Source organism: Myodes glareolus, chromosome 26, assembly GCF_982192425.1.
Source record: "Myodes glareolus chromosome 26, mMyoGla1.1, whole genome shotgun sequence".
NCBI lineage: Eukaryota > Metazoa > Chordata > Mammalia > Rodentia > Cricetidae > Myodes > Myodes glareolus.
The window spans coordinates 13,533,481-13,550,692 of record NC_142051.1 but is presented as its reverse complement, the minus strand read 5'-3'; the positions used below and the strand labels follow the sequence as shown (position 1 = coordinate 13,550,692).

General features: G+C 38.0%; 2 protein-coding genes across 2 annotated transcripts; both read left to right on the top strand.

Annotated features, from left to right (window-relative positions):
• Positions 1 to 349: 349 nt before the first annotated feature.
• LOC125389892 (olfactory receptor 6C2-like) lies at positions 350 to 1,285 on the top strand. Its single transcript, XM_048418610.3, has one exon. It carries the CDS (start codon positions 350 to 352, stop codon positions 1,283 to 1,285), a length of 936 nt encoding a protein of 311 aa, XP_048274567.3.
• A 6,574-nt stretch (positions 1,286 to 7,859) lies between these two features.
• Positions 7,860 to 8,795, top strand: LOC148117748 (olfactory receptor 6C2-like). Its single transcript, XM_087902192.1, has one exon. It carries the CDS (start codon positions 7,860 to 7,862, stop codon positions 8,793 to 8,795), a length of 936 nt encoding a protein of 311 aa, XP_087758318.1.
• Positions 8,796 to 17,212: the final 8,417 nt, after the last annotated feature.

Here is a 17,212-nt window from a genome sequence, read left to right as displayed (position 1 = left end):
ACAGCAGTTGGAAGAAAGCAGAAGTGTTGGAACAAAAGCAATTGATTTAAAGGCAATTCTTGTGGGATAATGTTTATAAGATTATGCATTAAATTGGCATCGATTCCAGCTAGACTGCAGACGGAGGGTATCGGTATGAAATCTGTGATTCAACTATGAGCTGCTGTATGACACAAAAGGAAGATCAAAGGCCAGCATGCACTGCGCGCTTGCTTCTTCACTACCCAACGGCAGTAGAGGAACGGCAAGCTAACTTGCCGTGAGGTTAGCATCTGACTAAATTCTGAAGTTTTGCAAATAATGTCTTTCTTATTTTTCAACCAGGCTGGTCAAGAGACAATAATCAGGAATGAGAAACCGAACAGTGACAACCTTCATCTTGCTGGGTCTGACAGATGACATTAGACTGAAAATTCTTCTTTTTCTCTTTCTGCTCCTTTCTTACATGTTGAGTTTTTCTGGGAACATAACCATCATCACTCTTACTCTGACTGACCCCAGCCTTAAAACACCTATGTATATTTTTCTCAAAAATTTCTCCTTCTTGGAAATTTCACTAACAACTGCTTGTATTCCCCGATTTTTGTATAGCATATCGTCTGGGGACAAGTCCATTACCTATACGGGTTGTGTCGCTCAGCTATTCTTTATAGACCTCTTTGCAGCAACAGAATTTTTTCTTCTGGCTGTCATGTCCTACGACCGCTACGTGGCCATCTGTAAACCTCTGCATTACATGACCATCATGAACGGTAGAGTCTGCAGGAATTTCATCTTCTTCTGTTGGGTAGCAGCACTGAGCATCCTTGTCCCCCCTATCAGTCTAGGCTTGGGCCTGGACTTCTGTGACTCAAACATCATTGACCATTTCTGTTGTGATGCAGCTCCTCTCCTGAAAATCTCTTGTTCAGATACGTGGTTGTTAGAGCAGATGGTGATCGCTGGTGCGGTGCTGACCTTCATCATCACCTTCGTGTGTGTTGTCCTCTCCTACGTTTACATCATCAAGACCATTCTGAGATTTCCCTCGGCCCAGCAAAGGAAAAAGGCGTTTTCCACCTGCTCTTCCCACATGATTGTGGTGTCCATTACTTATGGCAGCTGCTTCTTCATCTACATCAAACCTTCATCCAGGAGTGACGTAGCTATCAACAAAGGGATTTCACTTCTCATCATATCGGTTTCACCAATGTTAAATCCTTTTATTTATGCACTGAGAAACAAGCAAGTGAAACAAGCTTTCAATTACTCAATTAAAAAGCTTGTGCTCCTGTCAAAGGTGTAAAATAAATTGAGGCATGCTAGACAGAAAGACGGGTGAAAAAGCACAGGATCTGAAGCTGTGCTATATTTTTCCACATACTTGTTTTATAATCTTTTTATACTCACATTTTCTCTTTCAGCTTAAATACTATGAACCATGACATTCCTTACCGTTAAAAATAAACTTTTTGAATATGTTTAGTCTTGCAGGGAACCTAAAATTGTTGTCTGACTGTTATTCCTGGAAACACAATAGTTGGTGGTTTTCTACCATGTTTTCCACACTTTCAGGTGTGCCTTTTTATTTTATGCTGAAGCTAATCAAGAGAGTGTGGAAATGATGTATGTACCATTGACAGATGTGGCCCATAAAAGTATTCATTATCCATTTCCACTTAGAAAAAAGATTACACTTCTTAAAATGACTTTTTACGCTTCATGGTGGTTATGAATGTTCTTATTAATATTTCCTCTCAAAACCACTCTAGGAAGACCTTTCCAGTGACCATCAAATTTGAAACCTCCATAAACCATTTAGGTGAACAATAAACTGATTTAAGTTCTTGTTAAACAACTTTTCCTGGGATTTCTCCGGGGGTAGTTAACTGTGACAGCAAAAACCTAAGACATGTGGCATTCATATAAAATGAAGAAATGAATAGAAGACTAGAAACATAAAAATTTATGCAAAGCAGTGGGAAAATTAATAAGACAGTCACTGATTCCCTTTACAGGGACCCATGATGACTGAGGAATCAAGTAGACAATTTTCACTCTCGTTCTCTCCTCCAAATTTAATCCCCCAATGTCATTCTCAGCTCTGTAGCAGATCACCTTCTATGGTCACTTGTGCTTCTCTGCCACAATTCTCAGTGGTCTATGCAGATCCTGGTGGTTCACACTGCTTTACTCCTTCCAGTGAACACACTGAGAATCTGCCATTTGTGGCAACTCCACAGAGCAAACCAAGAGGTTAGTGACCAGCTCCCCAGATGAACAGAGCAGAACTTGACCAGCAGGCAAGCCTCCTGAAGGCAGGCATTCTGCTGCAACACTCCCCCATCAATCAGACCCTGTCTACAAGTTCCACTCCCACCCAAACCCACCCAACACCAGAGACATCAATGAATCCCTGAGACACAGATAAAGGCTGAAGAGAGCAAATCAAGAACAGTCCCCTAAGAAACAAACAGCAACCACAAGGATGGGTCCAAGAGAAGATTATTGAGACACAGACACTGACTTCAAGGATTGCAACAAGAAGCAAAGACCCTGCCTGCACAAATTGCAGGAAGAGATGAGTAGGTGCCAATTAAGATTACATTCCACAACCTAAAAAGCAACATGGCAACACCAGAACCCAGGGGTCATACAACAAGAAGACCTGATCCTTACCCAGAAGAAGCAGAAGAAAATGACCTTAAATATAACTTTATGAAGATGATACAGATTCTTAAAGAAGAAATGAAAAATTCTCTTAAAGAAATGGAGGGAAAGATAAAAAAACGGAAGAAATCAATAAATTTCTTAAAGAAAACCAAAAGAAAGCAATCAAACAGGTAAAGCATACAGTTCAACCAGTAAAAGACATGAAAACTGAAACAGAGGAAATAAGAAAAACACAAATCAATGGAATTATGGAAATGGAAAATCTGGGAAAGCAAACAGGAACTATAGATGCAAGCATAGAAAAGAGAATCTCAGGTATTGAAAATATGATAAAGGAAATAGAAGTATCAGTCAAAGTGAGTATTAAATCCAACAAATTCTTAACATAAAACATCCAAGGAATCTGGGACACCATGAAAAGACCAAACCTAAGAATAATCGAAGAAGGAGAAGAACTCCAGCTCAAATATACAGAAAATATATTCAACAAAATAGAAGAAAACTTTCCCAACCTAAAGAATGATATGCTAATGAAGGAAAAAGAAGTTACAGAACACCAAATAGCCTGGACCAAAAAAAAATTCCCCTTGCCATATAATAATCAAAGCACTAAACATACAGAATAAAGAAAGACTATTAAGAGCTGCCAAGAAAATAGACCAGGTAAAATTTAAAGGCAGACATATCAGAATTACACCCAATTTCTCAGTGGAAAACACTGAAAGCAAGAAGGTCATGGACAGATGTGCTGCACACACTAAAAGGTCATGAGGCTATAGTTACCCTGACACCCAAACCACACAAATACTCAGCTAAGAAATAGAATTACAGATCAATCTCCCTTATGAAAACTGATGCAAAAATACACAATAAAATACTGACAAATTGAATCCAAGAACACATTTTTTAAAAATCATCCCCTATGATCAAGTTGGCTTGATCCCAGAGATACAGGGATGGCTCAACATACAAAAAAATCTATCAATGTAATCCACTATATAAATAAACTGAAAGAAAAAACATATGATCATTTCATTAGATGTTGAAAAATCATTTGACAAATCCAGCACCCCTTCATGATAAAGATCAGAGATATGAGGAACATATATCAACATAATAAAAGCAATACACATCAAGCCAACAACCAACATCAAATTAAATGCAGAGAAACTCAAAGTGATTCCACTAAAATCAGGAACAAAATAAGGTTGTCCACTCTCCGCATGTCTATTCAACATAGTACTCAAAGTTCTAGTTAGAGCAATAAGACAACAGAAAAGGATTAAGGGGATACAAATTAGAAAGGAAGAAGTCAAACTTTTGCTATTTGCAGATTATATGATAGAATACATAAGTGACCCAAAAAAATCTACAAGGAAACTCCTACAGCTGATAAGCACCTTCAGTAATGTGACAGGATACTGTGTCTCTGTATTTTCTCTTCCCAGAATTCTCCTAGTCTGGTTGCCCTGCCTATACTTCCTGCCTAGCTACTGGCCCATCAGCATTTTTATTAAACCAATACAAACAGTCTTTGCCATTTACAAGAGCATTGTCCCACAGCACATTCTATATTATTTGTAGTAATGTCATCCTTTTGTTGATCACCAGGATCTCAGGCCTATAACCATCTGTGGGTTCTCCTGCCTTCACATTACTCTTGGCACTGAGCCATCTCCTCAGCCCCATAGTTTGGCTTGCAAAAATAATACTCAGGAACCATCAAGATTCTTCATGGAGTAAACACTGATATAGGCCTGGAAACCTGAATTTTAGCCCCTAAATCCATGTAATAGTGGAAGGAGAGAAACTGCTCCACAAACTTGTTCTCAGACATCCACACATCACTGTGGCACACACACCCATATGCAAAAACACAAATAATGTACACATATTCAGATTAATATTTATTAAAAATTTAACTTTTAAAAATAAAATTAAAACATTTTTCATAGAATAAAACAGTGATATTTTAAACCCGTGTAAAGTATTTATTGCATAACAAATTGATAATACAGAAAATGAGACCAAAATATTTTGCACCTGGCATAACAAGGATTAATTATAAGAAACTGGGCTTGGTTTTCTTTTAATTAAATTCTACATTTTCCTTGCAGTTTATTTTAAATGATTTTGATGCTTCATTGAATCTCCAAAGGCCCTGCTCCCACAGATAATTCATTAGCTATTTCTGAGTCTGAGCCACTGAGGACTCTTTTTTTTATTTGCTGTAGACATGGTACATTAATAAGAATCAAGCTTGATATTAGAAAACCCTCTCTCTGAGCAAAAGGGGTCAGAATATCAGCTCTTCGCAAACTTCCAGACATTCCTTTGAAACTATTTTTCAGGGATAGAAGAAGTAAGAAAATTACTTTCTTATGACGGCACTGCATTCTTTTTTGGAAAGTTGATGCAATTGATTAAAAACAGAAAATTTAAACCTCTATGCATTCCCAGACTACTATTTTTGTAGACATGAATAGATTTAGTCAGTGATCACTAGAAATAATCATTTTCAAATAATATTTAGAAGAATCAATGTGCTTAAATAACTAAGAGAGAACAAGGCTATGAACAATTGCCAGAAGTTTGAATAGGATGAATTCTGTTCTTTCAACTACAGGGTTTTTTTTTTGAGATTCAGATCCCATGTTTCTCTAGTTACAGTCTTCACAGACTGTGTTAAAATTAAAAATAGACACTCTAATGTAGTCCCAATTGAAATATCATTTCAAAGTGTTTGATATTGGATAGGTATAGCCATTAATAAGGTTATATTAAGCAACGATGAGAACTGAGGCCACAGCCCAACTATCATTAGAGGATACGCCTTTCTTGCTAGAATTGGTTGATGACCAAAAGTGATGATTAATTCCTTATACCCATTTCTGCCCTCAAACTCTTGATATAAAAAATTATCAATGAGTAGGTATGCACCCTAAAGACTTAAGGTAGAGCTAAATGGTTGTTTTCCATGTATAAAAGTATATATTTGTGATACTTTTAAGATTCTTTATAAGATTACCTTTCAAGATAGGTAATAAAGTGGTTGGTCCTATCTTTGTAACTGCAAAATGCAAACTTCCAGAAAAAGACCTGACTGAGAAAAATAGCTTACTTGCTTTTACTCTGTTAATCTATGACAAGTTGTTTGTGTAAGAATGCATGTGATTTCTTGTGGACAATTTTTCCCCTATAACAAGTAAAATGTTCAATCATGGAAGGGATAAGGATGACATGCTGTTTTTCACTTGTTTTCATTGTCATCAGTCACACGAAAAGCAAGATGTAACCACATTGTAGTTTTGATATTGTGTAAAAGATTTTGCTAAGGTATTTAAGCTGTGTGGACAAAAACAAAGAGTTAGAAGGAAAACATCAGGAATGAAAGAATAAGAAAGCATAAAGATAAAATTAGATGGAAAACATCAAGAATAAAGATTGAGTTAGAAGTAAAACATCTAGAGTGAAAGAAGGAAACCACCAGGAAATCAAGAATAGAGGATACAGATAATAAAGAAGGAAACCAGAGAGAGAAAGAGAGAGAGCAAGAACGAGAGAGAGAGAGTCTTTCTCCTTACCCCCTAACATAGTATGGAGGATTCCCTTTGAGCCCTGTGCTGCTTGAGGCTGGATCCCAGGCAATGAAAGATAGCTAAGTATGTAACCTATTGCAAAGGTTCAGTAAGTATGTAATTTATTGTAAAGTTTCAGTAAGTATGTAAATGTGCAACCTATTGTAAAGGTTTAGTGGCTTTGTAAGTATGTAACTCATTTTAAAGGTTCAATATGTAGCCTCTTGTAAAAGTTCAGTATGTAACATACTGTAAAAACTTACTGATCATAACATACTAGTTTGAATTAAAGATACAAAGTAAAATAGAATACAGGTATGGACATCAAATATTTCATTTTCGACTTGTATTCCAGGCATTTTCTGATATGAGGAGTAATAATTATTGGAGATTAAAAGCTCAAGAAAACACAGAGTTATGTTAACAAATAATAAAGCACAATGGGCTACATAAAGACTTCAGCAAGAAAAACAAATGACTCAAAATTACAAAGAAGGAAGGTGACAGACAAAACACATAGGTCACAAAGGTAAGCTATGAAAGAATGCTATGAATATTGTGTGGTTAAAAATACCCACTCTACTCACAGTGTCCATAAATTAAAACACAAATTTCATAGTGTCTGATTAATTTTGTTAAAGATTGTTCAATTTAAGTAACAGACAAAATGTGACTTTGGTATATGGACAACAGAACATGTTAACAGAAAAAATCATGGCTCAGGATGCTGAAGAAGTTCAAACATGTCTGCTACTCACAAGCACCTCATTTTTGGTGTTTTAACATGGAATATGTATGAATAATATTATTATTTCCATAATAAACTAAGTGCAAGTGAAGCTGCGATATCATTGAAGACAGGCTTAACAGTTAAGTGTGGCATTTTTACTTAACAGTAAAAATATAGTGATATTTATAGTGCATTCCAAAATTAAAAAGTAATAGTGGTGATCTAAGCAAAAGTGTATTTTATATATAACTGATCATATAATACAATAAGCCTACCCTCAACATATTTCCTTTCTTTATTCCACGATAGGAATATAACAAAATTTTGAACTGAAAAATTAAGAGGAAGAAATGGGTAATAACTAAGGAAAGGACTATTTAAAGAAAACATGAAAGTTCGTGATTATAATACTAGCCCCCAACATGTTAGACAGCAAATAAAAGGCCTATAAGAGCAAACTATGTGTGACTTTTATAAATAACAAAATCTCAAGAAATACATGAAAAGGTCAAAGAGAGTTTGAGATTTGACTTCAGGATTCTACCTCTACGGAGGAAGTAAGGGTCATGAAGCATTAGCATCCAACCCAAAATGCTTGGAAACACATAAACTCAAAAGACAATTAAACAAAAAATGATAAATTAAGAATCGGATGCATAGAGAAGAAAGCACCCATAACATTTTGAAATGTGGTATACATAAGGCAATTTGATTTTCTAACTCTACCCTGAAAAGACCAAACTACCTATTTGTTAGATCTAAGCAACCAGTATGTTTATGTCTGCAATCATGAGTGAACGCATATGAGTGGGGTTTCATAATATTTTTCCTTAATTGCTACTCCTGAACAGATAACCCTGAATTTTCAATGCAGACTGGATAAAGGTACCAATTCAATTATGAGAAACCACACAGTGACAACATTCGTCCTCCTGGGACTGACTGATGACCCAAAGCTGAAAATTCTGATCTTATTCTGTCTGTTTCTCACCTACCTGCTCAGTATAACTGGAAATCTCACAATCATCTTCCTCATCTTTATAGATTCACACCTAAAAACTGCCATGTACTTTTTCCTACAAAATTTTGCCTTCTTAGAAATCTCATTTACAACTGCTTGCATTCCCAGATACTTATACAACATCTCAACAGGTGACAGGACAATTTCATATAATGACTGTGCCTCTCAACTATTTTTTACTGATCTTTTTGGTGTGACAGAATTTTTTCTGCTGGCCGTTATGTCCTATGACAGATATGTCGCCATCTGCAAACCCCTGCATTATACCACCATCATGAACAGCAAGATCTGTAACAGACTTATCTTCTGTTGCTGGGCAGCTGGCTTGTTGGTGATCCTGCCACCACTTAGCCTGGGACTCAACCTGGAATTCTGTGACTCTAATGCTATTGACCACTTTGTCTGTGATGCGTCCCCTCTCCTGAAGATCTCATGCACAGACACGTGGCTCATAGAGCAGATAGTGATAGTTTGTGCGGTACTGACATTTATCATGACCCTTGTGTGTGTGGTTCTTTCCTATGCATACATAATCAGGACCATTATCAGATTCCCTTCTGCCCAGCAGAGGAAAAAGGCCTTTTCTACCTGCTCGTCCCACATGATTGTGGTTTCCATCACTTATGGAAGCTGCATCTTCATCTACGTCAAACCTTCAGCAAAGGACTCAGTGGCTATCAACAAGGGTGTGATAGTGCTGACCACTTCCATTGCTCCCATGCTGAACCCCTTCATTTACACCTTGAGGAACAAGCAAGTCAAACAGGCCTTTCATGACTCAGTTAAAAGGGTCACACTGCTCTTTCAGAAGTAGAGAAATCTGCTACTGTAAAGAGTCAACTTTTCATTAAAATATATGACATCTATAAACTATATCTTTTAAATTTTTATTTTAGCTTTCTTACTGAGAAACTTTACGGCATTTATTTTTTCTTTTATTCAAAAAAATTTCATTTTACATAACAACCACAGTTCCCCCTCTCACCCCTTCTCCCCCCTCCCCTGTGTCATCCCCATGCACTTCCTCAGAGAGGTAAGGCCTCCCTTGAGGAGTCAACAAAATCTCGCATGCAAAGTTGAAGCAGGACCAAGCCCTTCCCTGCCCAGGATCAAGGCTGAGCAATGTATCCCACCATAGTGAATGGGGTTTAAAAAGCCAGTTTATGCACCGGGGATAAGCCCTGGTCCCACTGGCAGGACCGCCCACAAACTGCCTACAGATAAAGCCACATAACTGTCCCCCACTTTCAGAAGGCCTAGTTTGGTTCAATGGAGCAGGAGTCCCAGTTGACAGTCCAGAGTCTGTGAGTTCCCATTAACTCAGGTCAGCTGTCTCTGTGGTTTTCTCCATCATGAAACCCCACCCCTTGCTCATATGATATCTCCTCCCTCTATTCAGCTGAACTCCGGGAGCTCCGTCCAGCATTGTCTGTGGGTCACTGCATCTATTTCCATCAGTTCCTGGATCTAGGTTCTATGATGACAGATAAGGTAGTCACTAACCTGATTATAAGGAAAGAAAGTTCAGGCACCCTCTCCGCTATTGCTAGGAGTCTTAGTTACAGTCATCCTTGTAGGCACTGGGAATATTCCTAACACCAGGTTTCTCACTAACCTCATAATTGTTTCAAATTTCTTAGTTATTTATAAAGTATTTTCAGGAAATAAAAATATGTCTTCACACTAAAAAATGTTAAAACAAACAAATGTTAAAGCAATTGCAATGAATGCTTTTGTATATTGTCCATGTGCAGCTTTCATGAGGATCTTGACTCCAGGCACCGTGTTCTATCTACTTGGAGGATCCTCAGGGAATTGATTCAGGAATCCCATGAGGGTGCTGAAATGTATGCATTTAGTGCCTTACATTAAATGGCTCAGTATTTCCATATAAAATGTACATCCTATTGTATACTTTAAATCATCTCGATTACTGAAAGTGTTGAACTTAGGATAAATTCTATGTAAATAGTTATAGTGTTTAGGGAATTATAACCACAGGTGGAGCATGTTCACTACATATGCAAATTTTGTTCAAATGTTTCCCACCTTTTGATTGATTCCTGCATAACTTGTGTGTATGGAGGGGCCCCTGGCACTTTATTGTTTACTCTAAGTAATAGACTAAGAAAAAAGAATGGGTTTAGAATAACAGATTTAATATTACAGATACTAATTAAATCTTGGTTTAAATGTTCTTCATAGTTTCATCTTTGTACTACAGTAGCAATGGTGGTTATATAATTCTATTACTTTTATGATTTGCAGTAATAAGTATAAATGGTGTTTCATCTTGTGTTTAATACACTGCTTGATGCCTTACTAAAATACTTCAAACATAAAGATATCCTAAAGTATAGTTTGAGAAAACTATCAATACACAATAGAAATAATGATTCATTAGTGAAAACTTTTAAAATGAGTTTGAAAGAAAATTGTGGAGGCTGGAGAGATTGCTCAGCACTTAATAGCACTGGCTGCTCTTCCAGAAGATCAAGGTTTGATTTTCAGCACCAGTATGACAGCTCACAGCCATCTGTAACTCCAGGCCCCCATGATCTCTAAAACTCTTTGACTTCAGTAACTAGTCACAAACATGGTGTACAGGCATAACACTCAGGCAAAATACCCATACATATAAAATAATAAAAAGGTCTTCTCATTTTAATAATAATACAGTTACATCATTCCTCCCTCTAACCCATCCCATAATCACGTCCTCTAATTCTTCCATGTCCAGGTCTTGTTTAGGCAATCAAACTGTTCAGTTATCATGACTGCAGATCTCCTGTTGTTATATGAGACACTGGTGCCTGAGAATTGCCTGTATTGTGTCAATCATGTTTTAAATAAGCACTAATTGACCAGGCAGGAAGTATAGATGACTCAACCAGACAGGAAGTAGAGACAGGAGAATTCTAAGAAGAAGGAAGTTCTTTCCCAAGTCCTGCCCAGACCACCAAAGAATCAGGAGATGATCTGCCCCACTGAAAAATGTACTGAGCCATGTGGCTAACATAGACTAGAATAATGGGCTAACATAAGTTATAAGAACTACTACAAAGCTTGAGCTAATGGGCCAATCAGTTTTATAACTTATGGAGATCTCTTTGTGATTTTCTTTGGTATTTGCCGGCTATGGGGTATCGGGCGGGACATAAATGCCAACAAGCCAGCCCTCGTGTTACAAGACACCGTCTCACAATTGACTTCCTGCCCTTACAATCCTCTGTCCCCTATTCCTCACTGTTTCCTGAACCTTGGGAGCAGGAATTGCATTATAAATATATTCACTGATGCCAGGCACCTCACAGTAACTTGATCTCTGCATCTTGACCAGCTGTGGGTTTCTGCAATGGTCTCCACATGTTGCAAACAGAAGTTTCTTTAAAAAGTGGTAAAAGCCACACTTACCTGCGAGTATAGGGAAGGTATATAAAATGAAGTTAGGAATTGTGCTGTTCTAGTAAACTGCAGATAGCAAGTATCACCTAGAGTCCTCTCTAGGACCCATGACCTTACAACCCTAGGTAGTTGACTAGATTTCCAGCCACAGACATGATTTTACTCAAACTGATTAGATAGTTCTTGGTTACAGACAAGACATAAGTTCTACTACTTCTACTACTGCTGGCTTCTTTAGAAATATCTTGCCATGTTGGAAATTGCTATGGTTTCTAGGTGTTACATCTGTGGAGGACTATTTAGTGTTGATAAATTTATTATTTATTCATAAAATAATAAAAAATCAAGGAAAATTTTTAAAATACACTATGGTATTTTATCCTCATGTTACTAGTTCTTTCAGGATTTTATATCATATTTTTATTACAATAATCCCTACCCCAACTCCTCCATAATTCATACCCTCTTGCCAATCCACCCAATTTTATGTGTTCTTTTTCAAAAAACCATCAACTACAGTTTGTGCTACCCATACACTCACGGATATGTGTCATTCCCCTGGAGTATGGGTCAACTCCCAGGGTCCATACTCTTTAAAGAAAATACACTCTCCCTCTCCTAGCAGTCATGAATTGTAAATAGCCACTCAGAAAGGAGTTAAAATCTTGTCTGCCTCCAATCTCCATGTTAGAAATTCTCTGACTCCTTGAACAAATCTTGTGCATGCTGTTATAACCACAATCACTGTGAGTTTATATGGACAGCTGATCTGCTGTATTTGAACTATCCTCTTTCTTTTTTACAAACCAACACCTCTTGCTCTTACACTTTTTCCTCTCCCCTTCCACAATGATACCTTAGCCTTGAAAGAGGGGGCTGTTGTCAACCCACCCTGGCCATCAAGGTAAAATCTTCACAGATTGAAGGATATACCAAAATATAAGTGGAGTAACCAAGGCCTCCAACCATTAGAGTTCACAAGTAATGCAAAGCCCTTCTCACTTTTGTTATTTAGGCAAGCCAAACAAAGGGTGACCTTTGCAGTTAGCTTTAAAAAATAAAAGCATAGAGAGGGAATACACCATCTCCTAGGAAAAACATTCTGTGCTCTGTCCTTCTGTGGGAAGTCCTTCTGTACAGGTGTTGTTTTTATTGGTTAATGAATAAAAAAGAAACTTGGGCGTAGGCAGGGCAGAATAGAGCTAGATGTGAAAACTAAACTGAATCCTGGGAGAAAGTAAGTGGAGTCAGAGAGACACCATGCAGCTGCCAAAGGAGAAAGACACCCACCAGAGCCCGCTGGAACTTTTCCGTAGGTGATGCACAGATTAGCAGAGATGAGTTAACTTAAGATGTAAGAACTAGCTATAAATATGAATAATATAAAAGGCCAAGCAAGGTTTTAATTAATACAGTTTCTGTGTGAGTATTTTGGGTTTGGGCAGCTGAGAAATGAAAGAGCAGCCTCAGCCTACACTGTCCCATCCAGAGTTGACACTGAGTCCACAGCTCCTTTACACAGGCTCACACAGGCTGTGACACAGATGCCAGTTTATAGCTTAACATTCTGAAGTCTCTTGTACTCTGCTTCTTGACCAACTGTGAGTGCATTTACTGCCACCAACTAATGAGACTGTTCTGATGATAGCTGATTGTTGCCTTAATCTTTGAGTACAGTGATAAGTCACTGGGAGTCAGTGTCATACTAGGCCAACTTAAAACAATAATTGCAGTAGATTATACATCTAGGCCCGTACCTGTCTAGTTACAGGTGTTTTGGCCCCTATAACAGAATCCAACTATCTAATCTGGTTTAAGATGCACTCTACAAATGGAACCTATGCCTAATCCTGTCTGGGTGGCCATGAACCTGAGACTAGATGGACCATAATCACAGGAAAAGCTAAATACTATTATTCTGCTTAGTGGTTGCACCAATATAATGACTCATAACATTTTACTACACCATAGAAAAGTGTCTTGCTAATCTGTCATTAAAGAAGATTCCTTCTGGCCCTTTGTCTCCAGTGTCCTTGGACTACCAGCTATCCCTGTTTGAGTGCTGAGGAGTTCCATCCAGAGGGGTGAGTGTGTGCTCTCCCGGGTGGACTGTCCTGGAAGAGAGCACAGTCCCCCAACCCCAGCTTCTGCTGCAGGGTCTTCTGTGTTCCACTCTACTCGAAGCTGCCCTGCCCCCACGATCATCCTTTTGTCTCCGGTGTCCTTGGAATACCAGCTATCCCTGTGTCTGTGCTGAGGAGTTCCATCCAGAGGGGTGAGTGTGTGCTATCCGGGGCAGACCATCCTGGAAGAGAGCACAGCCCTCCCCCCAGCTCCTGCAGCAGGGCTTTCTGTGTTCCACTTGACTCTGCCCTTCCGCCACCTTTGCCCTTTTGTCTCCTGTGACCTTGGAATACCAGCTATCCCTACTTCAGTGCTGAGGATTTTCATCCAGAGAGGTCACGCTTTTGTCTCCTGTGTCCTTGGACTATCAGCTATTCCTGTGTCTGTGCTGAGGAGTTCCATCCAGAGGGTGCTGAGGAGTTCCATCTAGAGGGACAGGAATAGTTCCTGCTCCTGCACTGAAGAGATCCACCCAGAGAGTCAGTCACAGCAAAAACTGAACCAAGACACCAAGACACCAAGACTCTTCTTGCTCCATTTGAAGGAAGAAATGTGCAGGCACCAATGTAAGAATTCCTCCAACAACCTGAAAGGCAACATGACATCACCAGAATCCAGGGATCACAAAACTAGAAGAATTGAACACCTTACTCCAGAAGAAATAGAAGAAATCAACTCTAAGTGGAACTACATAAAAATAATAGAGGAACTTAAACAGGAGGTGAAAATCTGCCATAAAGAAATGGAGATAACAAACAAAAAAGTAGATGAAATGAATAAATCTCTCAAAGATACCCAAGAAAAACAAGAAATCCAACAAAAAGCAATCAAACAGGTAAGGGAAACAGTTCAAAACTTGAAAAAATGAAATGGAGGTAATGAAGAAAACACACACCGAGGGAAGCCTGGATATGGAAAATCTGGGTAAACAAATAGGAACTGCAGAGACAAGTATTACCAACAGAATACAAGAGATAGAAGAAAGAATCTCAGACACTGAAGATACTGTAGAGGAAATAAACTCACTGATTAAAGAATAAAATCCAACAAATTCTTAACACAAAACATCCAGGAAATCTGGGACACCGTGAAAAGGACAAACCTAAGAATAATAAGTGTAGAAGAAGGAGAAGATTTACAGTTCAAAGGCCCAGAAAATATACTCACCAAAATTATTGAAGAAAACTTTCCCAATCTAAAGAAGGATATCCCTAAGAAAGTACAAGAAGCATACAGAACACCAAATAGACTGGAACAAAAAAAATCCCCAGCCATATAATAATCAAAACACAAAACATACAGAATAAAGAACAAATATTAAGAGCTGCAAGGGAAAAAGGTCAAGTAACATATAAAGGGAAACCTATCAGAATTAAACCTGACTTCTCAATGGACACCATGAAAGCCAGAAGGTCTTGGATAGATGTGCTGCAGAAACTAACAAACCAAGGATGCAAGCCCAGACTACTATACCCAGCAAAGCTGGCATTTCCCATCGATGGAGAAAACAAGATATTCCAGAAAAAGAACAGATTTAAACAATGCGTAGCCACAAACCCAGACTTATAGAAAATAATAGAAGGAAAATCACAAACCAAGGACGCCAACAACACCCATAATAACACAAGCATCTGACAACCCTCCAACAGCACAACTCAAAGAAGAGAAACACACAAACAATAGCACCAGGAAAAGTAACCGGAGTCAACAACCACTGTTCATTAATATCAATTGACTCAACTGACCTATAAAAAGGCACAGGTTAAAAGAATGGATACATAATCAGGATCCAACATTCTGCTGCCTACAAGAAACACACCTCAAACACAAAGACAGACACTACCTCAGAGTAAAGGGTTGGGAAAAGTTTCTCCAATCAAATGGATCAAAGAAACAAGTGGGTGTGGCTATACTAATATCTAACAAAATAGATTTTAAACTAAAATCAATTAGAAGAGACGGAGATGGACACTTTATACTCATATCAGGAACAATTCATCAGGAGGAAGTCTCAATCCTGAATATCTACGCACCTAATATAAAAGCACCCACATATGTAAAAGAAACATTACTAGAACTCAAAACATACATCAAACCCCAAACTCTAATAGTGGGTGATTTCATCACTCCTCTCTCACCAATGGACAGGTCAACCAGACAGAAACTTAACAGAGAAATAAGATAACTAACAGATGTAATGAACCAAAAGGACATAATAGACATTTATAGAACATTCCACCCAAACAGAAAAGAATACACCTTCTTCTCAACATCTCAGGAAACCTTCTTGACAATTGACCACATATTGGTAACAAAGTAAACACCCATAGATATAAAGAAATTGTAGTAACCACTTATGTACTATCAGATCACCATGGAATAAAGTTAGAATTCAACAGCAATTCTAACCCCAGAAAGCCTACAAACTCATGGAAACTGAACAGTCAACTACTGAACTATCCCTGGGTCAAGGAAGAAATAAAGAGAGAAATTAAAGTCTTCCTTCAATTCAACGAAAATAAAGACACAATATACCCAAACCTATGGGACACTATGAAAGCAGTGCTAAAAGGAAAGTTCATAGCACTAAATGCCCACATAAAGAAAACGGAGGAAGCACACATTAGAGACTTAACAGCACACCTGAACGCTCTAGAAAAAAGAAGCAGACTCACCCAGGAGGAGTAGAAGACTGGAAATAATCAAACTGAGGGCTGAAATCAACAAAATTGAAACACAGAAAGCAATCCAAAGAATCAATGAAACAAAAAGCTGGTTCTTGGAGAAAATCAACAAGATTGACAAACCCATAGCCAAACTAATCAAATGGCAGAGAGAGAACACGCAAATTAACACGATCAGAAATGGAAAAAAAAAAGGGGGACGTAACCACAGACACAGAGGAAATTCAGAGAATTATTAGATCTTACTACAAAAGGCTGTATGTCACAAAATTGGAAAATGTGGAAGAAATGGACACTTTTTTAGATAAATACCATGTACCAAAATTAAGTCAAGACCAGGTGAGCAGTTTAAATAGACCTATAAGTCGCGAGGAAATAGAAGCTGTCATCAGAAACCTCCCTACCAAAAAAAGCCCTGGACCAGATGGTTTCAATACAGAATTCTACCAGAACTTCCAAGAAGAGCTAATGCCTATACTCCTCAATGTGTTTCACAAAATAGAAACGGAAGGGTCATTGCCTAACTCCTTGTAAGAAGCTACAGTCACCCTGATACCAAAATCACACAAAGACTTAACAAAGAAAGAGAATTACAGACCAATCTCACTCGTTAACATTGATGCAAAAATTCTCAATAAAATACTGGCAATCAGAATCCAAGAACATATCCAAAAAATTATACATTATGATCATGTAGGGTTCATCCTAGAGAGGTAGGGCTGGTTTAACATATGAAAATCTATCAATGTAATCCATCATATAAATAAACTGAAAGAGAAAAGCCATATGATCATTTCATTAGATGCTGAAAAAGCATTTGACAAAATTCAACACCCCTTTATGATAAAGGTCTTAGAGAGATTAGGGATACAAAGTTCAATCCTAAATATAATAAAAGCTATTTACAACAAAACGACAGCTAACATTAAATTAAATGGAGAAAAACTCAAAGCTATCCCACTAAAATCTGGAACAAGACAAGGCTGTCCACTCTCTCCATACCTCTTCAATATAGTGC

Bases quoted from the DNA above. Each gene is read 5' to 3' on its own strand.
- LOC148117748 (XM_087902192.1), top strand. From the start codon at position 7,860: ATGAGAAACCACACAGTGACAACATTCGTCCTCCTGGGACTGACTGAT.
- LOC125389892 (XM_048418610.3), top strand. From the start codon at position 350: ATGAGAAACCGAACAGTGACAACCTTCATCTTGCTGGGTCTGACAGAT.